Source organism: Sylvia atricapilla, chromosome 10 (genome assembly GCF_009819655.1).
Source record: "Sylvia atricapilla isolate bSylAtr1 chromosome 10, bSylAtr1.pri, whole genome shotgun sequence".
Classification (NCBI taxonomy): Eukaryota; Metazoa; Chordata; class Aves; order Passeriformes; family Sylviidae; genus Sylvia; species Sylvia atricapilla.
This window is the reverse complement of record NC_089149.1, coordinates 11,967,162-11,994,608: the sequence shown is the minus strand read 5'-3', so window position 1 is coordinate 11,994,608 and position 27,447 is coordinate 11,967,162. Positions and strand designations below refer to the sequence as shown.

At 37.2% G+C, this 27,447-nt stretch overlaps 1 protein-coding gene across 4 annotated transcripts in view; it reads right to left on the bottom strand.

The window, feature by feature from the left end:
* Nucleotides 1-4,837: 4,837 nt before the first annotated feature.
* Nucleotides 4,838-27,447, bottom strand: part of OPA1 (OPA1 mitochondrial dynamin like GTPase) — a 47,631-nt gene continuing 25,021 nt past the window's right edge. For all 4 annotated transcript variants that reach the window (XM_066325990.1, XM_066325989.1, XM_066325991.1 and 1 more), the window contains 6 exons: nt 27,005-27,145; nt 25,681-25,797; nt 24,337-24,430; nt 23,925-24,035; nt 7,279-7,356; nt 4,838-6,758 (listed from right to left, as the gene is read on the bottom strand). In XM_066325990.1, the coding sequence (XP_066182087.1) occupies nt 7,292-7,356; nt 23,925-24,035; nt 24,337-24,430; nt 25,681-25,797; nt 27,005-27,145 (528 nt within the window). In that variant the 3' untranslated portion in view covers nt 4,838-6,758; nt 7,279-7,291. The remainder of the gene's footprint in view (nt 6,759-7,278; nt 7,357-23,924; nt 24,036-24,336; nt 24,431-25,680; nt 25,798-27,004; nt 27,146-27,447) is intronic.

Sequence of the window (27,447 nt, the reverse complement as noted above, 5' to 3'; positions counted from 1 at the left end):
CTTGCCATGAACCACTCTCCAACGTTTCTTCTCTGTTACTCATCTACTAACAGCGTTTGTCTTTCAGACTAAATTACATAAATTCGGTTTTGGGCTAGGCAGAGATCAATCTGCAAGTCACGATTTCTGAGGCAGTCATCATGTTTTTTCTTGCATAATTATGCATATGTAATAAAAATGCTGAGATACAGGTATATTTATAAAATGTGATACATGCCTGTAGCTAAAACCAAAAGTGAAAAGGGATATGAGCAGTAGTAGACAGAGAAATTCTACCATATACTTTCAAGAGAGATTATGGTAGGCATCTGATCTGACTTTTAGCACCTCACAGGCCAGAGAATGTCACCTGGTGAGGGCGTAATTTGCATGCCCACAGGGCAGAGGACAGGGAAGGAGGTTATGCTGGCAGAGAAAGCAAACAGGGTGTGCAAAAACACCCAACAAAGCAGACTCCAGAAATGAACCTCACCAGATAACCCATGGCTAGCTGTACTTCCATAAGATTTATGGAATTCCAATTTTCAGGCACTAGGCAGTGGAAAATTATTTTCTTTTTCTGATAAGGGATGTGCTATTTCCTTCAGCTGAAGGGATGGACTTTGCATAAACTGACAAAAGGGAAAAAAAGACTGTTTTAAAGGGAAGCCCTTACTCTCCTTATAACAAGAGTTTCCAGTGCTAATGAGTCTTGGATCATAAAAGAAACATTTAATAGCTTAAAAAATGCTTTCTTGCAAAAAGACCTAACTGATCAGAACTTCCAGATTAAAACAATCTTCTGGCCATTGGTGAGAGGTACAATAAGCACAAAAGGGATAACATTGTCTTCCTGGTTATTGTTGGAGGATTTTTAAAAATATAGTTATTTGTGTGTATTTTTGAAGGGCCTTATACAGATAATATTCCTGCTGGTCTTGCTTGTGAGATAGTAAGGAAGGCCTGCACAAAGCTATACATCTGCAATACTGGAATCTTGTGAAAGCATGAAGTGTTTTAGCAAGAAATCTAGGAAATGGGGCCGCAACGATATTCCATTTGGATTAGAAATTTAGCCCATAATTAGTCCCAAATTACAAAATATCTTTGCACATGCAAATAACATTCAGTTTAGGTGGGCTTGAGATTACAACTGTTAGATGAACTCATCGTCCCCCTGAGATATACAAACATAGCACAGAGAAATCACAAATGAAGCATGAGCAGAGTTTGTTTTGGGGATGCCACGAATCTGTGCAGGATGTGAAATTTTGCTTTTCAAACTTAATTCTACTTACTCCATTACATGTCCTTATTATTAGTCTATAATTGTATGTATATAACTGTAACTCTTAGTCTATCAATGTATAGAAAAAATGTGAATATGCACAGGTATCTGTGATAGGTAACATCCCTTATGCTTGCACTTCCAAGCTACAGCCTACCAACAGAAAATCATTAGTATCTACATTTTTTAAGGCAATGTGGGGTATCACCATCCTCATTCATCCCCTTTACGCCTGTGTCGTTTGTATCACCTCAGAGGCCTGATGTTCTTACAGATTTGCCCCAGTGTCTGTTTTGGCTTGTGGAAGCCTTTAGTAAAGGATACCAGCAACACAAAGTGCTGGGCTCAGGTGATAAACAGGCCTCTGACCAGGTCTGTGCTGGGCTAAGCAGATGGAGACTCAGACTGGACACTTCAGACACAGCAAACTTACTGTGTATAGTTAAGACTCGAAGAGAACAGTAATTTTGCAGGGCCAGAAGCTGTGCTCCAACGATCCTTGTGGGTCCCTTCCAACTCAGGATAGACTACGATTCTATAATTTGTGTTCTGTTTGACAGCTTTGGAATCCATTACTCAGGAGGTATGAACAGTCCTCCAAACATCATGGCATTGACAGTGCAGAGGACAAATTTATGACTCTGCAGGGCAGCTGTAGTGGTATTCCCACCTCATGTTTTGTTACTGGTCACATTCCTCCGGTCCTCTCTCTACAAAAGTATGTTCAAGGATACAGAGCTCAGGCAACTGGGATGGAAAGTCTCACTGCTCCCAAGCTCAGTCCTGGCATGCAGGAAAGCTTTGCCTTCTTTATCATCCAAGATCAATCCCTAAAACAAACCTGATTTTGTTCAAGAGAAGTGCTGTGCCAATTCAGACATCAGTCCAAAATACTCCTTTGAAAGCCACTGGTGTTTGGTGTGTGCTGTGGTCAGCTTTTGCCTCAGCCTCACCTCCTTCCCAACTAAAACGTAACACTGGGCTGTTCAAAGGTCATTCTTTGTTTGCTTCTTGACTGCTCTTAAGACAGATGTTCCAAGGCACGACAGAGGATAGAAACACGTGCATACTGGGGAAAAAAAAAAGGTGTCCAGGTGTTTAAGCAATGCCAAATGTGAAAGAATTCCAATTCACTGCCTTCTCCTTTAATCTGGCAATTCCAAGGGACCAAGCGTGTCACGACTTGTACCCAGAGCACTTTCCGCTCGGGTGAGTTCAGACAAGGTCTGCATTAACTCCCCAACCTGCGAGAAAATTATTTGAAACAAAAGGTTCAGATATGTCCTTCTCCCTCTAACAAGCCAGGAAACAAATGGTACAGGAACAAGGTCAGAAAGGAATCATCCGCCTACCATACCACTGAATTCATTTACCTACCTCAGAGCCCATTCAAGGACAGGGGTGGGATGGGGAACAAGGAATGATATAAAGCAGAATGAAGCTCTGGGGTCGCTCGCTACATTACAAGATTTGACAGGCCTTTGCCAGCCTTCAGCTTCTTTGTGTCTTTAACATAATAGAGAAACACAAACTGAGCAGCCTGTGATCTGAGGGTTGCACTATTAGATGGAGCAAACCCTTTGCAAATGCTAATAGTATTGTAGCATCCTGTCAGGCAGCAACACAAAAAAGGATGTTGATTTTCACATGAACCAGAACAGACTCATTGTAAGGAAGGTTGCAATAAATGTTCTCTCTCTAAACATCAAAAGCTACAGGCAATTGGCTTGTGGACATGAGGCAAACACTGCTTCCAATGTTCCTAAATATAGGGGGCATACTGTTACCTTAATACTTATTTCATGAGGCTGGCAAAGAGAGGGCAGTTGCTTGAAACAGAAGTGAAAATGGTCTTGAGTTATGATTTCTATAGTGAAATAATATCTAGATCTAAAAAGGCTTTTGTTGTACAATTTACTGTTTTTCAGCAGTCTGGAAGAGATGATCCTTTATGAAATATGAATGTGAAGATTCAGTCCAAGGTAGTTTATGTCCTTTCTATATAGTACTTTATACTAAGAAATACCTGGCCACAGCTATATTGCTGTGAAAGCTCTGTGATAACAGCCACCTAGAACTCACAGCACTCGGGAAACTACAGTTTTAGGAGTTATCTGACTCTGTACGACCTACCTTGCAAGGGTTTTACAATGCATTTCATTTATCTTACTGAATAAAAACTAGCAAGTGATTGATCATGGTCTATAAAGATTACTGCAAGGGAAGATGGATTACTGAACTAATTTAAAAATAGAACAGGATCCAAGAATTTTAAATTGACATTTATAAAGCTAAAAGGTTCCTTGGATATGGTAAGTCTCCAAGATGGTAAGTTTTTTCAGATAGCCATTAATGTTAGGTTCTTGTGAGGGTATTCCCAGAATCTGAGTAAACTTCACCACTGTACATCCCACCTGTGCAAGGAAGCATTGCTGAAGATTTCCCTAAAGCACCTCAGGACCCAGAAACACATTCCAAACAGACAAAAAAAATCTCATGCTGCAACTCTGCAAGAACACAGAGGTAATTACACAGACAGCTCATATGTCAAAACCTTCCCTGATGTAAGAACATCCCACCAATCTCTCCAGTACCAAATCCCACTGAGAACAAAAAGTTCTAGCTGACTCAAGGGGTCCTGGATCACGTTTTAGAGATCCCAATATTTTGACATTTCAAGTGATGAAATCTCTTGCATCTTTTTAAATACAATTGTTAAGAATAACTAAGCTACATGAAAATTCGCTAAAACTTTAGCATTTGAACTATGTCATAACTCAGCTTATGTTCAAAAATATACTCATGTGGCTTTGACGGTAAAAGAGCACACCAGTATGTTTGGTATTTACAGTTTAAGCACTTCCAAGATTTTCTCTCATAGTCTGATAACTTGGGATGATGGTACTAGTAACCACTGAGAAGGAGTAATTCTTGACATTTGAGAAGACACCTTGACATTTGTATCTTTTTCATGAAAAAGTGTCAGAATACCTCTTGGCCATTAGTATTTAAACCTTGGCTCCTAAACAGTTCATTTTGTAAAAAACAGAAATAACTTAGCATATCTACATGATAGTAATGAACGTGTTTTGGAAATGAAATATCCATTTATGGAACAACAGTGTTTACATTTGGTGATTCCACTCTCTAACCTCAAAAAGTTACAGAAATTACAGATTAGTCATTGCTCCTTACAAGAAATTGCTGTATCCAGAATCTGAAAGTAGCTTACAGAAAAATATAATGAAATTGTGCAAACCAGTTTGAAATAACATACTCTTCAGTACCACATGAATTTTAGGCAGTTCAAATAATTGTGTTTTCTGTCTCAAAACTGTTGTAATATTCAGCACAGCCTTCTCATGCTGCTTGACATTACATCTTTGTCTAAATGTATTACATAAAAGCTACATTAATTTATATAGTAAAGATAACAGTTGGTACAGTCACCACTAACCTGGTGCTGGCACAGCTCTTCTGAATCAGACATTTTGATATCATTAACATATACTGATATCATTAATGTACACTTGTTCACAATTTAACAAATGAGAAAAAGAAGGTCAAAAGTGACTTCTTAGTTAGGTGCAATAGCACTGTGTTCAAAATCCACATTTTATTATTCCTTCAGTTACATTTTTAGTCAATAAATACCTAGTTTCCATGGAATACATCATGCTAAGTCTTAGATGAGCAGCACAGAGAAGTTGGAACTAAACCCATAGGAACATCACACTAAAAGAAATGAACATTGGGCCACTGGATGCGATATTCTGCAACATTTACATTACACAGAAGTTTCAAACAGTGATCTTTAGGTAAATGCAAAAGTTTTTGTTTGTTTCTTTGTTTGTTTTTTTTACAAAGAACAGACTTATTTCACTTGCTATACACAAAGGTGTCTGCCTTCAAAATTGTGCAAACTTACATTTCTGAAGTTATCTTCAGAGGATGGCCATGACACAAGCCATTTTTAAATTTTTCGGTTCTCAAACACTCATTTTCAGGAATTAATTTTAAACAGAAAATCCCCAAACATTCAGTTAGATCACCCTGAAATATTTAACTTTTCAACATAATTTTAGCTCTATGTTAGCTTTTGTCCACATGGCTGAATATTTTATGTCCAAACATTTGGGGAACATCTTTCCAAACTTTATATTGTTTCCTCTGAGGGCAAACCAAAACAGTATCATTTGGAAAACATTCAGATTCCTCTCTTTTCACTTCTACATATCAAAATCAATTGCCTTTTCAAAAGGAAAATTAAATCTAGGTCAGTTTTTCAAGGTACATAATCAGACAACTGCAACACAAACTGTTTCAGGCCTAACATCTTCTTCCACATAAGTATTCAGATGTGTATCCAGATCATTTGTGGTAAAATGTGTGGGCAGAGAAACATGGTGGTGATTTGACCACCAGGCACCTAAGATAGGGCGCTTGTATCATGCTTAAATTTCTCAGAAGTGACATTTCTATGGCAAAAATCAGTTTTCAGTGCCTTACTGATTTTATTGTATGATAGGCATCAGGTGGGTGTGGAAGGACCTTGTGCATAACATTCATACAGAAGTGATTTTGGTCTTACAATAGGTATCAGTAAAAATGAAAGTAATGACATTTTTCCTCTTTTTTTTAGTTAGGAAGTTGCAACTACATTCTATCTTTTTACGTTTCACAGGTGTTCCACCAGGTTACTCTCCACCTATGATAAAGGGTGGAGTTAACAAGGAAATCCGAGTCTGTGCAATCCCAGAAATGAAATGTAATCGGCTGACATTCAAGAGTAACAACATGTATCAGAAAGAACAGGTAAAAGGGGCAGCTGCTGACATTATTTCCTGAGCCTAAACCTTTTAGAGTGTCAGTGAATAGCAGTTTGTGCTTTCAGGTGAAAGAACGATGGGAATTGTTTGGCTGTCATCTCTCAATAGTTTAGGAGTTTAACAAAATCCACCACTTCCTCTCAGGACCTCAATACAACATTTTTAAATCTGTACCAAGTGATCAGCAAATGCTTCAACATAGAGCATAACAAATAAAAAATGGCATTACTTAGAAGGGCATTTTAATGTACATACAAATACTAAAATGTTATGTCAAATCCCAGCATCATCTGCAGGCAAGAAAATGACAAGAGATAAAATCATTTTATGAATCTGATCCAGCTCTACCATACAAGACACATACTAAAAATAAAAAGCTTTTTTCCCTTTCAGGGAAAAAAAAACCTTAAATGTACAACTTCAGCAAGCTCCCAAGCTATTCATTAATAAACAAATCAGATTCTTCTGTGCATGTAGCTTCAAAAATTAAACCAGCAGGTGGATTTTAACTGAACTTCTCAATCCCTTGAGATGTTTTCTTTCTCCTTCAACATTTCAGGATGCTCCCCAAAAGACAGGAAAGAGAATGGGACACAAAAGCCATTTCAATTCAGTCTTTGTGTAAGGTATCCTGGAGAAGGCTGCATTCTTGTGTAAAGTTGCTGTTGAAACAGAATGACAATTATTTTAAAATATGTACAAATGCATGCCAGCACTTGGGATTATAGATCTGAGAATTAACAGAAATGAGACTTGGAAATTACCTGCATACAAATATTATTGCTAACAATAAACAGTGTCTTGAAGAAAAACAAAAGAATCGAAATGCTTTCACAGAAAAGTGTTTCATTAATTTTGACTCCAGCTAGTTATGCTTTCTTCACTTAATACAGATAAAAATATTGAACTGAGAGTAATCAAATAGCCTACAGTGATTCACAATACTTAAGTAACTAGTCAGTAACTGTATTTTTACTAAGTTTCATATCTCCTTGTAGTGTAAAAGCAGGAAGTATTGTACTGCAGATTAGAAGCAAGAAGCAGCAGCAGCCAGACAATGGAATAAAACGGACAGGAATCTTCAAAAGTCTGTATGAAAACATGCATCTAAATGAGAAAAATAATTTCATATAGAGCAGTAAGATAACTGCAGCAATCTCTTTATGATCAAAGCATGATTACCTGCTTGAACAATCTACTTTTCTTGATGCAAGGCTTCTATGAAGGCTTCAAGTTTCTCCTGGATTTCCCGAACTTTTTCTGGTGGAAATAAAAAGATCCCTGTTCAAATACCTACTACTAACAAGTACCTGAGGACAGGTACCATAACAACCTCCCTACAAAAATAAGGAACAAAACCATGCAAACACAAACAAAAAATAATGCTGTCATCAATATTACCCTAATAATTTTGTTTCTCAATTACCGAGGTTTACAACATTTTTCTAGATCAGAAAAAAGGAAGGCTATCCTGTTTGAAGAACTCCTACAGATGTATTTTATGATTATCCTGCTAATTTAATAATTCAAAAATTCACTGAAGAAATCCAATACTAGAAATGTGTTTCAAAAAACTGAAATTTCCATCAGATCATGCAGAGCAGAACTACTGTACACTTGTTACACACAGATCATGCAGGTTTATGTCCACTATAATATAATATGTCCAATATAATATAAAAATAATGTCCACTCGCCCCTTTCTTCTTTAACCAAATGTCCTCATTCTCCACAGCAAGTGTAACAAACACCACTAACCATTCTAAATAAAGTTGAAAGCTCATACCCTTTCACCCAGGAGAAATTCAGGGAACCACACGTCAGTATTCAAGACACTTCCTCCAAAGGGCACACACTTTAAGATGTTAAGAATGTTTAAAACTTGAATTTTATTTTCTTGCACTTCAGTAGTACCCAGATGGATGTGCACAGAATCTAATTTTATACAAAATCTGAATCTGGGAGTTTACTTCCCTACCAAAACACGACCAGAAATACAAATAGTTATTAGGACTGAAAAGGCAAAATTGATTGTAAAAAATCCAGGGGTTTAGGCATTTTCCCACTCTTTTCTCAATTCCATACGACATTTGTCATCATACAACCTATTTGATTTATTAAACTGCTTATGGAGCAAGATTCAGAACACAGTTGGAATCCAAAGCCTGTGAGATTTCCTGCTTCTCTCTCACCACATCCTCATTTGAAGCTCCTTCTGTGTGTGATTATAGGCATGAAAAACACACTTCAGAAATATGAAGGAATGAGGGTAGAGCAATAGGACAGACAAAAATAAGTTAGATGAGCATAAACATAAACATAGACAAATATTTTTTCCAAGCTAAAAATACTATTGGATTAAAGCCATATGTTCCCTTGTCTGAGATACAGGGTTTGAGCTTTTTTAAAAAAACTTCTACATTTTCTTCTCTTTATCAATACCATATGTTAGCAACTTTGCTGAGCTGAAGTAACAGCAGAACAAAAAGAAAAATAAAACAAATAGCTTTAAATGGGATATGTAAGCATAAGGAGAAAAAGTGACCTACAAAGAGAACATTAATGTAGCTACAGGAAACTGAAAGTTTAATCTAACAAAACGACAACCCTACAAACAAATATAAAATCCATTTTTGAGTAATAGTAATAACAACTCAACAAACTCCTCAGTCCTGTTCTTACAGAAGTAAAGAATTTTAGTTAGCATTTAAAATAAAGTATGGAAAATAGCCTGCATGAGCACCAAGAAACCTCAACTTCTATCTTTATCTTGCAATTCTGAGGTGATGAAGGGTAAGCCACTGACACTTTCAACACTGCAGTGTGCCCTTCCTTAGTGGTGCTTATCTACAAACAGAAGTATAGTGAAGCTGAATCACACTCTAAGTCCTAAAGAAAACACCAAAGAAGCCTTTTGGATTTCAGCTGGCTTTTTTTTTTTTTTTTCTTTTAAGGTACTTTGATATTAAATGAAGATTACAGTGGGTGTGAGGGCAAAACCTGTACCTTAGAAATTAAGAAACAGAAGTAGCTGATTTTTACCAGGTTGAAAAAAAAATCAGTTCAGCAGAATCTTTGAAAGCTGTCAATGAAAAAATAAGGCAGTCCCATGATCACTTGTCCTTACTGAGCACATTCAAAGGTTTTCACTACTACCTTTTTAAATGAAAAAAAGAATATGCAGTGCATGCCAGTATATAAACCTCTAGTGTATAGAAAATGTTATTTCTATGGCATTTATTTAGGCAACTACTTAGATCAGCCTCCAATACTGTTGCTCTATGAATGTTTACAAAATCAGCCTTTGAAATACCGTTCTACTATTCGGGACAGAATTAACATATTTTTTGACCACATCATGCTGGAAGGTGCTTTGACCAACCTGGACAAGTAGAAGCTGCCCCTGAACACAGCAGGGAAGATGGAAGGAGATGATCTTTACTGTCCCTTCCAACCCAAAATATTCTATAATGATTCTGGGTTTAGAAATTATTAATCCTGGACCCTGCTCTCCAAAATGAACAGCAGTTGCCTGTGATAACTGGGGATGAGATCTCATGACCCAGATGATCTCTTTATGTTGTGCTTTCAGTGGTTTTCTGTGCCACTTTTTTCCCCAACTGCAACATGTTTTCCCAAGTGTGCTCTTTGTATTGATCAAGCCATTAGACCTAGTGAAAGCAGGCAGATTTAGCAGTATTAAATGCAAGTATTTCCCTTTCCCAACCTCTTGCTAATGAAATATTCCAGCTCTGAAAATTAATAGCATCAGCAAAAACCTGTAATTATTATTTCACCCTTAAAAAAAGGTTTGTGCCAACAAATCCATCCTAATCTTCTGATTAAGGCATATTAAAATAACAGGATAGCAAATATGTATTCCACCAGAATATACTGAATCAGCTGTGTTTGCTCAGAGAACATGTATACTAAAATTGACTGCATACTATGAGCACTTTATTAGTTTTTATACTTGGACTGAACTGAAATGATTACTTAACTATAATAATTATGATGTCTTGAGGTAATTTAATACTTTGAAATAATATGCTGGCTATTCTCAAAAAAGAACAGCTAGAATGAGTGCCAAATAGCTGCAATTATTCATGCTATGCCCTGTATTTTTAGCCCTAGTAAAGCCTTTTGCAGCAGCAGATCCCAGGCATCCTGTAACACACTCCTGCAAGTCCATTCTGTAGCACAGAGAAGCAGTCTGCTTTTTCAAAATTGAAATTAATTTTTGAAATAGGCTGAGGGCAGAGTTATGCATTTACACAACACTCATCTTAATAAACTAGTAAATATAAGTGCTTGGATAGAATTCTGACAGAGGAGTGCAACCGCACAGGCCCTGCAGTTCTGGCGTAAATGGCTACAGTTTCGTCAGCACTTATATGACTTCATATGTGAAACAACTGTTCATTCTCACAATTCAAGAATCAGATGTTACCCAGCTTTAGGGAAGTCCTTGTAAAATGCACAAGCTCTGTACCCACATTTGTAGGGTTTTGGCTGACACTTAGATCAAACTATCAGTAGTTTACACTTGTAAATTACAGTACATTCTGTTTTGAGGAAAGTTTTTCAACATACCAAACACAGAAAATCATCTGAGTTTCAGGTAAGAATACTTATTGCAGAAGTAAATTTAGGGGTAGACAGAAAGTGACCTGTTGCTCTGTGTTTTGTGATACTGTGTTTTTCCAAGGGTAAATAAACTACAAATTAAAATCATTCAGCTTGCTAGCAAATTACTTCTGTAACTGGCTGAACTACCCAAGCTCTTTTATACAATGCTCCCATGTCACAAAAGGGACTTTAACAAAGTGCTACACTCTTATTACAAGGTACTGTGTAAGATTTAATGCATGTATTGCTTACACTGGATTCTAGAAAGATGATGTGCTCTTTGCTAGCTCTAATGCAGACCTGAAGTTACAAATAAGCAGTTCTTCCAGCACCTGTTATACACTGATCAAAAATCAAATTAAATCAATGAAGAATAACTGTAACTAAACCCTTGTTTCCATCTTAGAACAGTAAAATTCACAGGCCTAGCAGCCATGAATGGTTTTTCTATTTCCCATTTACCCCATGTTTACCTAAAAGATAAGCTGGTTCATACATCAACTCATTATGTCTCTTGATCTGGTCATGAATATTCCCATAATCCTCCCTCCATATCCCATAAAACTTCACTGACAGAATGAGGAAATTCTTTATTCAGATGTCTTGAGATCCTCATTCATGCTCAGTCTCTCCTTATCTCCATATGAAATGATATTGCTACTTGCTCATTTTCTTTTCATTAATCCTGTGATCCCAAATCTAAAAGGCTCAAAACCAGACTAATTGAACTGTAATGAGGATTTGGAATACACTATGAATGCAGAAAGACACAGGCACAGATAAAGTTTGCTTTTCCTAGTATCGCAAGCTGGTTAAAAGGGAACCTCCCTGAAATATTCAGTCTTAAAAGGAAGGTTTGCTTTCTGATTTCTGCCTGAGATACCCAAGCTCAGCTAGCAATAAACAGTGCTAAAATGGAACAGCAGAAGCAAGCTATCAAGTAAATCTCCTGAGGTAAAGCCAAATAGTATCAAACACAAATTACAAAAGCAAAATGTATTACTGATTTATTTAAAACACACTCCTAGAGGCAAGAAAAGGTTTTCTCGTATTTTCCAGCTGTGTTAATTGTGTGGCCTCTGTCCACAAAACCTGTCTTGCTTGTGGTTCTACATTTATTTTGAGACATTTAAATACATATTTACTTTTAAAGAACCAATGATGTTAGCACAGAATTTTAAAGATTTTCATGTCTGTCTGTGTCAGAGTACATGAGTACTTTGGGCAAATCAAAATGCTTTCCCTTCCCAATTACAAGCGTGCACATACGATATCAAATTTCAATTTCAGGAACAAAATAAATTCTAAAATCTTTCTGGACAATTATTTTGACTTTGACTACAGTATAAAATGACCATAAAAAAATATGTTAACATCTTATAAATTCTCCTGTTGTACACTAAAGTGACTTCTATCTCCAACTTATGTTTGGTATTTGAAAACTCATGGTTGTTGCTCCTTTGTTCTGATTGTGTTTAGACTTGAGTTCTCCCCTTCCCTTTTTTTTTTCACCCATCTTCCTTCCTTTCTTAATCCCTTCCTCGCCTATAAACATTCTCACTGCTTGCTGTGCTACTTCTATGTTATGGTTAGTTAACCACAGAGGCAGAAATTCGGAATTTACTGCTGTGAATGCATCATCTTTCCTCTAGTAAAAAGGAAAGCCCTGTCAGTCAGAATTCATCACAATGCCTAGAAACACACCATTAAAGCTAGAGATGTCAATCCAAAGTTTTCTATTGAAAGCTGATTTTTACCTTAGGGCTATCTAAGACAAACTCCGCAGTTGTACACAATCCCTATGAACAGTCAGGTGGAGAAGGGGGCGGGGGGAAAATCTCTTTGGAGTTCAGCCTTTTGGCCCACATTCCTCGATTTTCTAAGGGACATGCAAAAGCTTCACTTCTTGTTAAAATGGTATGAGACAGCACACTCCCAGGCACTCCAAATAACGCCTCAGGAAGCAGACTTCCCAGCCACAGTTACCTGCAGCAACACGCTTACTTATGCTTTGTGCAAACATTGCCATAATTCCCTGATCACTGAAAGGTCATGTGCTGCTGAATTTTAGAAAATCCTCTGAAACTACCTATCACATTTTTTGCCAGTTTCCTCTTGTTCATATACCATATTTTCCTCTGGATAAGGCTGAGAGGAAAGCTAAAATTTTAAAAGGAGGGGGAAGGAAAAAAAAAGCCAAAACCACCCAGGCTGCCCTTAAAGAGACAGAACATCATTTGTCAGCTGCAAAGACAGATTTATAAGTAGAGGGCCCCCTCTGTTCCTTTAAGGCTGCAAAACAGATGGGAAGTGAATGGACAGTCAAAGGGTCAAGAAAACACATGGGAGGTGCTGCTTGTATGCTGTATGTACGTTCCCAGCAAAAGAAAGAGGTCAAGATTGTAACTGCATGGCTGGGTGCTGGAAAGGCCTTTTCTTTAAGCCGTTACAAAGACAAATGCTGTTCTTCATCCTGCTGTCAAACTGCTATAAATATTGTTTGTCAAGAGAGTTTCAGCAGCTAAAAGTTTTTTTTTTAAAAAAGGCTGAGCAGGAGGATGAATCATGTGAATGATTCTTAAACAATTAGCTCATTAGTGTAATAAAAGCACTGCAGAATCTTGAAAAATTTAAATGGAATTTATAGTAGTTCATATACAGTAAATCCATGAATCATTAGGAATATACAGCTTTTAAAATGCAAGCTTGCAGAACGTAGCTGGCATGGTCATTAGCTAGCAGTAGTTAGACTGGAGATGCCAACTGATGCTACATTGTAGTAGCTGTCCTTTAATGTTATGTTTTTTATATGTGTTGCAATCACATTTGAAATTGCATCCAGTTTGATCTCCTTTTGCATGGAGAACATAACAGGAGAAAACATCAAGGAGCCTGTTTCCTACAAAGATACAGTTTTGTTTTCCTTGTTACAGGCAAATTCACCTCTTAAGCAGGGACAGATCACCACCAAATTGTATATTTAGCCTGATGTAGAACCATAATAAAATTAAGAAAAAAATCTTAGGAAAAAACCCCAAGTCACAGCTGCAATCACTGAAGTTAATTTGTTGCAAGTATTACTATCATATTAACTCTTAATCCCTTCATAGCACACCTGAGCAAAGCTGTCAGCTGCCTGTATGAAACATTATTACCTTTATTTCACACTAAAGATAACCACACAGCAGCAGCAGACAGCTTGTCTGAAAACACTTCAGTTATTTTCACAGGCTACTGAGCACTACAACAATATTTTAATATTACTAACAATGATCTTTAGCCCCAGAAATGGGAACTATGTATTGTGCTGTTGAAGTAGATTACTAATCAATGTCTTAATCTATAGCTGCTCCAGATTCACTAGTGAGAGCTCTCAGTTGCACAGAACAGCTTTGGCCACACGTTTGCCTTCTGTTTGGTGGAACAGAACAGAAGCTGGCTGTGCTTCTTGGAGCAATCCCTGGGGCTCCTCAGGCTGGTAAGCATGAAATCCTTCTGTCTCTGACAGACCATTTCAGAACTGAGCCATGGAGCTGAAGTAAAACTGACAATTATATAGACTACTGACTTTATACAACAGACATTTCCATGAGCTATTCATCAGTCCTGCTTGTCTACAGAAAGGAAACTAAATATTACCAAACTGTGATGTGAGGTCAGTCACAAACTATTTCTACACTGTCACTGAGGTTAGCTTAACATACCAGTGATCATTACCCTGTGTAAAGTTGCAAGTTTATGAGAGTCACAAGGTCTGCAATATCAAGGTAGGACTTGGGCATCTTTAAGTCCTCTGTCTCCGTCTCAGATTTTTTAATTAAAACTGCTCTTATTACTCAGTCTTTCAACAGAACTTAGCTGTGTTGCTTACTGGACAGCTGGAAGGAGCTCAGTAGCAGAATGACAAGGCAACCTTATATAACAATATCATACTTTGAATCAGACTTAGGGATACAGGAAGACTGAACTTCCAAATCAAAACTGATAAACTAGAATGAATCAGAATGTGGTGATGCTCATTATTTTGTATGCAAATAGTGAAAAGCACAGAGGCAAACCAGAAATACTACCCAATGATCCATCCAGTGATGTAACAAAATATTAACTTTTCCTTATGCAGGAAGGATAGACACAGTGATGAAGATAAACTACTTATGTAAAGGCTACTGTAACCTTAAGGCTATAAAACTGTAAAAACACTTGGACATAAAAAATAACTGATATATGTTGTTTCTCCACCCAAAAGGAAGCATACATAGGAACTAGTCAGTTAATGAAGTAATATGCCAGCAGGGCTATTTAAGTTAAAGGCTCTCTAGAATATGGCAGAAAATGAAATGGTGATTAGACAAAGTTTTAGATCATAACAATAATGTTTAAGAGTCAAAAACTTAAGTCACCATATCCAAATGGTTCTATTATTTTTTCTTCGCTATCATTCCTATGGGCAAAGTGAAGACTACTACAATTGACAAAGTGCAACATACCTGACACTGACCTCTCCAGCTTTTGGAAATGGAAAAGTTACATTCCACAGCTCCATACTACTTTAGAACAAAATCATATATTGGTCCATTCACAAGCCTGTAATTTATACCAATACTAAATCTCTCCATGATAGGTAAATCTCTCCATGAGAAGTACTTAAATTTTGATTAGTAAGTACCCTCACAAAAAACCAGTACTAAAGAGAAAATAGCATCCAATTAGATGTATTCATCCTTGCATCATTCAGAAAATTTTAGGAAAAAAATAAATTCAGCAGACACCAAAATGACCCTCAAGTACAGGAGACATGTGTCTAGAGTAAGATTAATAGGCATTAAACATGTCATTATTCATGTAGCAGTTTATCACTATTTTTTCAATGTCAACTTTAAGTGATAGGCTTCTTTTAGTCCGTGACAAATGTGGTGAACTTTGTAAGGATCCATTTTAGGACCTGGACATCAGTGCCTAACTCTTCATCAATAACTGAGAAATCACAGCAGACAGGCTTTGGTCATCTGGGATTCTTAAGTTAAGTAAACCATCACTCCATCACAGGATGTCTACGAGTGATGTATGTTCTCCCTTGAGGATTACTTCCCTCTGTGAGAAGATGCAGCTTTCTAAAGCACTTTCTGCCATGACACAAAGCAGGAACTACCTTATCTGCACTTTGACACACAGACCATCCTACACATTCTTCTGGTTTTAATTCATTAGTTTCACGCTGCTCCCCCAAAACTCAAGAAAAAAAAAAAAGAAAAAAAAAAAAAAAGAACTTGAACATTTAAATAGTGTCTTTCACATCAAAGCATACTTCCTTGGGTCTATTTCTTAAATTATCTACATGGAACTAAAAACACGGTAGTCATGCTAAAACAATTATTTTGCATTCTAACAGGAAGTTTGCAAGTCTATTGTGAGATATTGCTTTGGTTTAAAATTACGGGAAATCAATGACACAACCATACAGACCGATTCCACGCACACTGCCCCCAAGTTCCTGCATCGTGGAGCACCAGGACCTGTACAGAGCTCAAAGGGAGCACAGGAGTCTTGCTGCCACCAGCACATTGGTGACACCAGCACAAGCCTGAACTCATTAAGAAACAGACAGCCCACACTCTGTGACTGATGGAGATTTGAGCAGAAATGAATGTGCTCTAAAGGACATGCAGCCTCTGATAAGATACAGGCCATACTAATGTCCTCAGGGAAGCTGCTGCCAGGGGACTGTGAAGATAGCAGCTACCCTGCACAAGCTTAGCAGAAATTGGAGATCTGTTTGGTGATTCCCAGAGGGAAATAGCTGCTCTGCATCTGTCTGGGTAGAAGGCCACACCATCTTCCTGGTGTAATATTCTGCCAGCCCAGGATGAGATGAGTGAGTGCTCCTCACTGCTATGACCAGGTGAAAAGAGAATGAGAGGAAAGCAAGACTGCAGACACCTCTGGAATTGTCTTGCAACTACAAAGTTATCATATTTTTACTTAAGTAGCTTCTAAAACTCCAGTATTTAGGCACTGTGAAGAAACAAGAGCACAAAATAACCCTAATTCTTCAGATTCTAATAAAATTACTCCTCCATTTGCATTTCCTAATATGCTTTCCTCTTTCCTATACCTGTCTTTGGGCAGGAGGGATGACATTTGGGCACTACCATCAAATATCCTGAAAATGATATCTTTTTCTCTATCTTGTAAACACTGAAAAGCACACTGGTTCTGATTTAAGGACTACTAACCACTGGCTTTTGAGCTATTTTGTCTGCCTCTAGATTCTATGGGAAAATTACCTATGATCTGCTTATTTGAGAGATCTTTCCCCCTACAGCTGAGCTTTGCCCCTATGAAACGCTGTGACCTTTTAAAAAAAAAGTTAAAGCTCATAATAGAAGAGCAAATGGAAGCAAAGGCTTTAGAAAGCCAAGTCAAAGCCTGATTTTAAGGCGCACATGTAATCAACAATGTCATGAAAGATAGAGGTCAAATCAAAACCCAATTGGCAGTCATCTGAAGGAACTGAAATTTAATTAGGCTACAGTAATGACCACAGTATAGGATTACTTTCACACAACATTTTTGTTCTAAAGCTAAGAGCAATGAAAGAAAAAATGTAACCAGGGAGCAAGTAATTATATGCAAAGTACTCTTCACAGACTTTATCCCTAACTTTGCAAAAATGCATAACAAAAAAGGGGACCCACTTGGATTAAAACCAGTTTGTTACACAGAACAGACACAACAGAGCTCACTCAGCTTAGCCAGATCACAGGAACTTCAGGTCCTGAGTCAGCAACTTGCATATGGAAGTGCCAACCTTAGCTTTTTAACTCCATTAAAATGGCAAGTTTATTATATGCCTATATTATATTAAATCATTCATGCCCCTAGTTGGCAAATGGCTTACATTCAACAAGAGAAAAAGTAAATAAAAAATTTAATGCTGTGACTTCAAAGCAATGACTTTAGATATAAAACTTGAAAGTATTTTACTGTAACTCTGGTTTGTTTAGTTTTTATATGTTTTAGTCTTTACAAGAAAATAATTAAGTTCGGCAAACTATTACATTTCATAGCTTACAAACATATGACAGAATTGAAACAAATGGCCCTAAGCTCTATTTTCTTCATGTGAGGGCCTACTCCTCAAATGTTTCAAAAAGCTTTTGTGAAGAACGAAGTCTCAGCTAGCCCATGACACCTGTACAGGTGTCAGCATTACTGACAAATGAACTTGGAGACTGATCCATTCACATTCATACCTAGCAATTCCAGGATCAAGTTTCCACAGGCATTCCCAATTCCTGGCAATGACTCTCCCATGCCACATGGTTTTACTTATAATTTGGTGAAGAACTGGGTTTTCTTTTTCAGCTTGTGAGGACACAGTATATTGGATGAATAGTACGCTGACCTAGGAAAGATGCCTTGTTTGTACTATGTTTTATTTATCCTGTGGCTTCGCAACATTCATAGTTTTGCTGTCCAAAAGGACTAAAAGGAGAAGACACAAATGAAGATAGGACCTATGAGTTTCTTTTGGGTCTGTGAGATTTCAACTCTAGTGAAGTGAATGGCAAAGCTCCTGCTGCCTGCCTGAAGCTTGGATTCACCTGAAGCATTCAACATCAATGTGCACCACCTAGCAAGCTCTAGGTGCTACTGCAACAGGGAGAGATGGCACTTAGCTTTAGGATAAGACACTGAAAGATCCACTTCCTTTCTGATTAAAGGATTCAGTTCTCATCAGCTTTTTCTTAATAAAACTTACTAAACGAGTACTTTCCATGCAGTCGCTAACCAGAAATGTGCAGCTGAGAGGAATAAAAAGACCGTCTTTCACAATCTTCATAAATTACACATCATACAAAACAAACCAGAAAACCCCGAGGAGGAGTGGAAAACAAGAGGGACAAGGGCAGGCAAGCGCATCCTCCTCCCGGAGGCGGGAAGGGAGCCCCGGCAGGAGCGGTGCCGCCGCTCAGCCCCGCGGCCCGTCCGCGGCTGCTCAGCGCCACCGCGGGGCCGGCACCGGCACCGGCCGCAGCTCCGCAGGGCTCTGCCCCGGGAGAGACAGAGCACGGCACAGCCATCCTGCCATCACCGAGGGAGTTCACGGAAGCGTTTTACTGGGAACTCAACATTTTCAACAATTACCATGTTATAAATAGTCTACAGAAAGGTAAGATTTAGCCACACACTATCAGGTATTTCTGGCTGAAATTACTAGTCTGGCATTTGTGTTCAAAATAAAACAGCAGAAAAGACATTATTCATGTTGAAATTGAAGTCTTTTCAACTATGTATTATTGTCTAAAAAAAAAAAAAAAAAGGTATTGCTCAAGACTGAAGAACATAATTAAAAAGATACAGTTCTAGGGAAGGTGTGACTTCAAATAATTGTCTTTTATAAATAACCAACCCAGCTGCCATTTTTAAATACATGTAACATGTAAAACCTTCAGTAACTTCAGAGGCAGCCTGCACGAATGCTCAGTATCATTCACTTTGGAAAGTTAAACACAAATATATGAGAAAACTATATGAACTTGTAAATACTGCAAAAGATCACTGATAAAATTAAAGGATATATATTGACTCATCCATTTTCAAAGGTACTGTAGAAATAAAGAGTATTTAATATCTAAAAAAGAAAAAAAGGCAACTGGAAAAGATTTGTGTAGAGCTGCATACACTTGTGTGTAACAGCTGCAGGAATTTGAAGGGACTGATTTGCCACCATTAGATTTTTCCCTCCAGCCTGACTTAGTGATTGGAAGTCTGTAATACAAACAGGGCAGTCTAACCAAGAGGCTTTTTGGTGAAATTCTCCTTTTAAAATATTGATGTTTATCATTGTACATTTCTATCCCATTTCACTTCTTATGGAAGACAGCATATTTAAGATAGTGAAGTAGGTAAGCAAATACTTAGTTGTGTGGAATATAAACTTCAAAGTATTTAGTCCTTCAGCAATGAGCACAATCAAGATGCAGGTGCCAACTGGAAAGTAAATGTAATCTCTCTTATTACTGGTGAAGCTACCCAAGTCAGGGCTGTGTTCCTCAAATGGCAGGGAACTTCAGTGAAGAACTTCCACAAAAACAATGACCTGGAGTTGTGAGGGAGGTTGTGAACAACTGCATTAAAACAGGTTCCTATCAACTGCTGAATAAGCCTACAGTACCCAGTTAGACATGTAAGAGACAGATAGCAAATTACTCTTACTCACATAATAAAAACCAATAAACATAGCTCAACTATACCTACAGCTTTAAAAAATGACAAGAAAAGGAAAATATCATGGCTGTTACTTTTCATACAAGAACTTGGGAGTTGTAGTAGATAGACCCACTGCAGCATCAGCTCACTGTTCAGTGACAGGTAAAAAAAGAGAAAAGACTACAAGGAATTACTGTAAAAAGACCAGAATTAAATCCAGGAAGCATCATAACAGAAGTGTATAAATCCATAGTGTAGATACATTTCAAATATTTTGTGCAAGGTCTGCTCTTTCACCTCAAAAAAGGTTTAGTGGAACTAAGAAAGAGGAAGAGTGCCAAGGCTGATTGAAACCAGGAAACAATGTCCATGCAAAGAGCAACTACACCATGAAAACTTTTCAAGTCAGAAATAAGAACATCAAGTGCAGGTAGCATACACATCTGTGAAGTCATGAATAGCAAAAAAGTGAATAGAAAAAGATTACTGAATGTTTTTCACAGTGCAAGAACTAAGGAGAACCAAATGAAACTGGCAGGTGGCTCAGAAACAAACAAAAGGAAGTACTTTTTCTCACAATGTGTAGTTGAACCCTGGAACTAATTGCCACAGGATGTTGCAGATGCCGAAGTTTACATGAGTTCAAAAAGCAATTAGAGAAATTCACAGGAGAAAAAAAAATCCATGAATGCCTATTAATCACAAAGATACTACCTCAGGATTAGGAAATCTTGGAACCACAGATTGTGGGCTGCTGTGAGAGCATAACAGGCAAGTACTACTGTGTGCTTATGACATTCCCACGCCTGCTCACTGCCAGGGTCAGGACACTGGGATACATCAACCACAGGTGTTACAAACATTCTTATACAATGATTGCATTTTAGGACGTTTTTGAAGTCAACTTTCCCAATTCATCTATTCATATTCTCCTCTGCTCCTTTTTTTCACCTTATGATCCTTTCTTCCAAAAGGACTCTAATCCTAGAGCTTCTTTATTTCCATATACTTAGTAACCACTCACTGGTAAAAGTATCATGACAACATTTATGTTAAGGAGTACATTTACACTACATTTAATGCGTATTTTTGAAGGCAAAGCAACCTTCAGTACATTAAAAAATTAATAATTTGTTTCAAAGATCTGTTTACACTCTTTAAAATACCTAGATTTTAACTTGAGATATGAACAATGAGAAGCAGCAAGATTCAGGGCATAAATGTCATATAAGGAATATTCTTATACAGGATTAAAGTACCATTCAAGGCTGTAGAACACAGACAAAACCTGCTGAAGTAAGTTGTGAGTCCTGTGTGATCACTCATCATGAGACTTGGTCACCCATGTTAGTAACAGCCATCAAACAGTATCTTCAATAAACAATAAAACACTTCAGTGCTTCAGCATTAAAAGACTGATACAACAGCAGTGAGACAGTGTTCCCATATAATCAGCATCAAGAGGAGGCATCCCAGCCTCAGGTACATAAATAATTTATATTTGCAAGTAGAGTTTCTAATCAGGAAGTGAATCCCAGCCCCATATTTACAAACTTAGACTGGAAATTAGAAGTCTATTTGTACTCACCAGAAGAATGACAGCCTGGAATATGTTTTCTGTGTCAATAGTGAGTCCCAACAAGTAACTGATTTGAAGACAGAACTCAAGATATTCGAATCAGCTGGGTTATATAAACACAGCTGCATGGAATAGAGAGACTGGACTTTGTGATTCAGGAGATCACTTCTCTTCCTAATTAAAATACCAGTATTTTATGAATGTATGTCACAGGAGTCAGGATTTTTTCCTTTAGGAGAGTCCTGAACTTTATGAAGTGCTACAAGAAGGAAATTATAGCCATCTGAGAGTTCAATGCTCTATATTATCAAAATCTGTCTCAGGGGTATAAAAAAAACTTCTGCACCTTAGAAAAGCATTCTATTCACCAAGGGAAAGGCAAAGAAACCCCCTTTTCCTGTCATATGCCCATAAAAATCACTTAGCAATAAAAGCATGCAGAAAGAACACAGCTGATCTGAGTACAGAGCTAAGCAGTGGTAGTTTTAAAATCTTCCCACAGGTACAATAAAGCAGAACATGTCATCATACATTGTTTAGTACTGAGTAACAATTATTTCTTTAGAATAATGTGTGTGGGATCTGTGACCTCCTGAATTTAAAGAAATACAGTGCAGTGACATGTTTTTGCTACACGGTAATTTATGAAATGCAAACTACACACTTGAAGCATTTATACCAGTGCACTGACACCTCAGGTTATGAATACACACAGGCTGCTCCTACAGGTCTAGTCTTAGTTTACAAAATAATGACCTCAGTTGCCACTGCTTTGAAATGGGAGCCTATTACTGAGGCCGGGGAAAAGCAAAGTTGACAATGCAAAAATTCTAAGTCAATGTCAGTGGAAAATAAAGACATGTTAATTTAAACATCATGGCCATGTTAGGGGTTTTAAATTTTGTTTTAAAACATGGAATACTCGAGGATAAATCAAAATCGCCAAGGCTCACTCTATATCATTGTTTGCACAGGAAAAATACCCCCAGAATCAGCATCCAGCATCAAAGCAATAAAGCAAGTAGCACTTGCAAGTAGCTTGAAAAGAACTACCTCAACAAAACTGTGCATCCTACTGTGCTACCACTCATTTTACCTCAACATTTATATAAAGGAGGAGAACCTCTTATGCTGCAAAACATGTCCTACCTATTCTAAAAGACTGGTTACATAAAGGTTGATACCAGATTTCAAACGCAATACAGGACGTTTGGAGGAAATTATGTACCTACCATGGAAATTATACAGTCATAGCACTGTTTCAGAGATGAGTCAAGAAAACCTCGGCAATTTGCCCTAGATCACCAAAACTCCTACTCATGATTCCAAAATACTGTCACATTTTCTAAGGGACAACAAATACAATTCACTGGGATTTAAATAACAACACTTCCAATGAGACAGTATTTTCAGTGTAGCCAAACCAGCATTATTAAAAATAAATCCTTAGATTTTGTGTTTATTGTAAGCAAAACACTTACTTGATATTACATTTTGGATGTAAAAAATGAAAAATATTATTCATACTTAGGTAACTAACAGCTACTGCAGGCTTCTCTGTCCCACTGAACCCTGGATATAAGAACTTTCCTAATATCTTTGCTAATTAAAAGAAGAAACACTGATCACAAAATCCTTTTATTCTGAATTAAATATATTCCAAGCCATATTTTAAGACAAAAATTAGTTTCTACATCAAACACAAAATAGAGGTCTAAGAAAAATGGTTACCTGTGATGTGAACACACAGGTAGTTATGTAACTACAGGAACTTCATTTATCACTACTTTTTTTTTTTTTCTTTTTTTCTTTTTTTTTTTTCTTTTGCACAGCACTGTTTTATCCCCTCCCAGAGCAGGTGCACAGCTGGGGTTTAAGTGGAAGTCTTAGAAAACAGCAGAATGCTACCAAAAAGACAACGGTACGTGTGCAAGACAACGTCTATCAGCTAAAAGCCAGTGTAAACCCTCCTGGATGTGCAGGCAGACAAAAGGAGACAACCTCAGCCTAGACTGTCACCTTAAAAACTTACACTGTTTAAAATCTTATTATATGAATCATAAAACACTAATGGTTTTTGAGCACTTTTTGAGTTACCCAAAGCATTCAACTACTGTAATCCCTCTGGAAGGAGACTCTTCCTTGGAAGAGTACTCTGTTTTAACTACGTTTTTTAAATAGATTCATTTAACTGAAGCTACACATGGTGTAAATTATATTATCACACTATACTACCCATGTCCACCTTAGAATCAGTAAGATCTACCATATTTAAGAAAAAATCTGTATGATATTAAATAAATGCCAGCACATGAACAACCACATCACACTGAATATTCTCAAAGACAGTGGTCAGAATTTGCTTCATTTCAAGCTCATTCCAAAACACTGTAGAGTGAGTACTTACTGAGATCCTCTGCAAGCTGAACTCTCTTGCCAGTTAGGAGCATCACCTTTTTTTCATTGTCTTCAGCAAAATCTTCAAGCACTTCCTTTACATTCTTCTCCAAGCGCCTTACTGAAGAACAAGAACAAAAAAAAAGAAGAGTGGCAACACTTTTACAACTCCAATGGCAAAATTTCAGAAAGGTCTGTTTGAGACACAGTATATGTTACCATACTTATTAATCTGATAGGTGAAAAGGCAAACTTCTGAACACAGAAGCCACTTCTTTGGGCCTTTTAAGAATGAAAATTCTTTGAGAAAGTTTTTTTTAAATTTCAAAGGGTATTTTCTCTCTCAGCAAAATTACTATTGGATGACTTTTCTAGAAGGAGATGATTTTTTGTTTGGAACCCTTCCAGTGACTGAGCCTTACCTTCAGTGTTGGTGAGCTGCTGCCTCAGTGTATTTGCTGTAATCGCCAGCATTCGCTGTATCCGCCAGAAGAGGACGATGTCGTTACATTCGAGCTGGAATGACAGAACCTGTGGTGTCAGACCTCTGCTGTCCAGCGACCATCCTACACACACAAGAATCTCTTGACACTTTTAGCAGCAACTGTAAACTCATGTATATATATCCAGATCTTCACAAAAATCTCACAGAATAACTGGTGTAGGTAACAAGGAAACACATCAAAAACACTTCACAAGAACCATATCAGCCTTATTTAATGCATCACCTTCCCGTCTGCTATTTTCAACAGAAATAGCTACATCATGGGAAACTGTGGAAAAACAATTTGCACACACTTTATGCAGGCTGGGGAGTGTAACCCAATGCTCACTGGAACAGCACTGTTCATAGCAAATACTCTGAGAGACAACAGCTGAGCTCCAGGCTGTGCCTCCCTGCGTAACAAATGTTTCTGAAGACAAGGCTGGGCCAAGGGCTGTACTTGTTAACAACAGAAGAGACAGTTTCTACACCTGCAAGGATGGCAGAAGGGAGCACTAAGTTCACATTAGGACACCTTAAAAAAGTCAGTAGCATGACTAGGAGTTTAAGTTTCATGAAGAGGCAGCACTCCATATGGTGATATCATTCTCTCTTAGCTCTTACAGGCAAAGGTATTTCTAAAGCAACAAAGATTTCTGGCTTCATGACTCATTAAGAGAAAAACAAAGCGAGGAGCTCTACCTTTCCAGCAATTTCTCTTTAAAATATAATGGTAAGAAAATAATGTATGCTTTGTGTGACTTGATGCATACTGTCAATTATTGCACAAGCTTGGGTTCACAAAACTGGAAAGTTATTTATAAAGATCTGTTTGGCAACTCCATAGCTGTTCATTTTTTTTCCCATTGATCACACATGGTTCTAAGCATTAACTAAACATTTACTGACCATAGTTTCCCTATAAATCCATAGGGATGTTTTCTGAATTTTTTTGTATAAGTGAACTATCAGTGGGAAAGCAGGAGAAATGGCTATCAACAACGTATCAACAGCTTTACACTACTGGTTTTAACGTGCATTTTCAACACACATTGATTAGAAACAGATGTTTAGGTCATGGCTGATACCTAGTGGTCATTTTACATAATTGCCACCAGCATGGCATTTTATCCATTACAAACCTCATGTAAAAGGTGTCTGAGATCACCAACTATCTGGACAGGCTACTTCGAAGTATTTTAGATTTTTTTTTAAACTGAAATAGAAGAAGTATTAAGGCAAAACACCAGTGTAGATGAAGAACATCTGTTCTTCAATTTACCTCTGAGTCCACAAAATGCCTCTGATAATAATAGAAGCCTCTTCGACATAGATTGCAGTGGTTCAAAGCAGACTTCAGGAAGTATCTTCTATAAATTTGGTGCCATGTGTCTTTAATCTAGGAAAAGAGTATTTAAATTTGACTAAATAAATAAATACATGCACTCACTATCGTGCTTAGATTAATGACTGCATTTAATTTTAAAATGTAACTCCAAATTCCACTGTTGCTATCATGTAACATTCGTCTAAATATTTCTTAGCAATTTGTCTATAACTGGGATATGATTAATGTGTTAGTTACACTTGGCAAACATTACAGATGACTTGTCAATTTAAAAACCTACTCTTCTGTGCACATAACTGAAAGCTTAAAAATACTGTCTGCAGCCAAAACACGTTTAAATTAAATACTACAAAACATTCTTTACATTAACACTGAGAACACATTTTTGAGTTGTACACATTAATTTACCAATTAAATCAGATTAAAGCTTAGAGAAATATTAAATGGCTCTTACGTAAACAAACATTTATAACTTTTCTTGATTAGGCTTACTATGTTTCAATTCTTCAAAATTAAATATGTGTATCAAGATGCCTCTCTGGAACACCCATAAAGCATAATTAAGAAAACCAGTTGCTTAGCTAGAAAAAACCTCAATTTGCACTCAGCCTCCTCAAGCACAGGATGTGGACCACTACTATGACCTTTATAAAAAATGGTAAGTGCTGTACAGGAAAGGAGTAGCAAGTATTACAAAAACTCTTCTTCCTAGAAGAAGCGCATGTATTAATGGTGCAAAGCTATCCAAAGTTACTGCAGAACATAAATCACTGGTATAGGAGATCTACATCTATTACTTATTAATGTCTGAATTCTCATTTAATTACTTAAGAGGTCTAATTACCTTTAAGGGCCTTTCATTGCAATGAGATATGTCATTTTCCAGAACATTTCAAATGTACAATACAATCCCTTGGGATACTCTGAAAAAATCCTGCCTTTTTCTAAGTATTTTTTTTTTTTTAAATCTGTCTCTTCATTGTAAAAATGAACTGCAAATTTCACATATAACCCCACTGAAAGCTTTAGGATACACAATATGTTTTTACTGTAACTCACTCACAATGGCCTTGATTACATCGGAACAGTAATTTCTAACAACCTTTGTTACAACGTAGGCAAGAAAATCTGCTTAGCAGATTGGAAACATCTGCATTACAAACTCAGGATTCACATGGAGTCTTTTCTGTGCCATCTAGAAAACACTCAAGTGTTCACAGGGGGCTTCCATCTGTCTTGTTACAATTCTGCATCTCACCAGACATGGATCCACTGCTACTCCTCTTGCTTCCAGATTCTTTCTGACAGTCGTCACTTCATCATTTGCCAGATAAGCTGGATGATCTTCATTGCACTTGATTAATTTCTCAAGTTCATTTTTTGTTTCATTACGAATATTCTAGGATAGGAATGATTAGTTGGAATTTATTATTAGAGACTCAGAGATCACTAGCACCTCCTCAATAAACACTCTTATTTGCTTAACAAGCAAGGGTAGAAAAAACCTCTGACACTATTAACTATCAAGCTTCTTCAAAAAGAATTTATACAAAGACACATAAAAATAACATTCTGAATGGATTATTCACTGTCAATTTAATTTTTTTTCCTTTTCATTATACACAGAAAAGCAGAACAGGAAGGGTGGAAAAAAATTCGTAGGCATTAGCCCCCTTTCCCTTACATGAACATCTGCTAGCA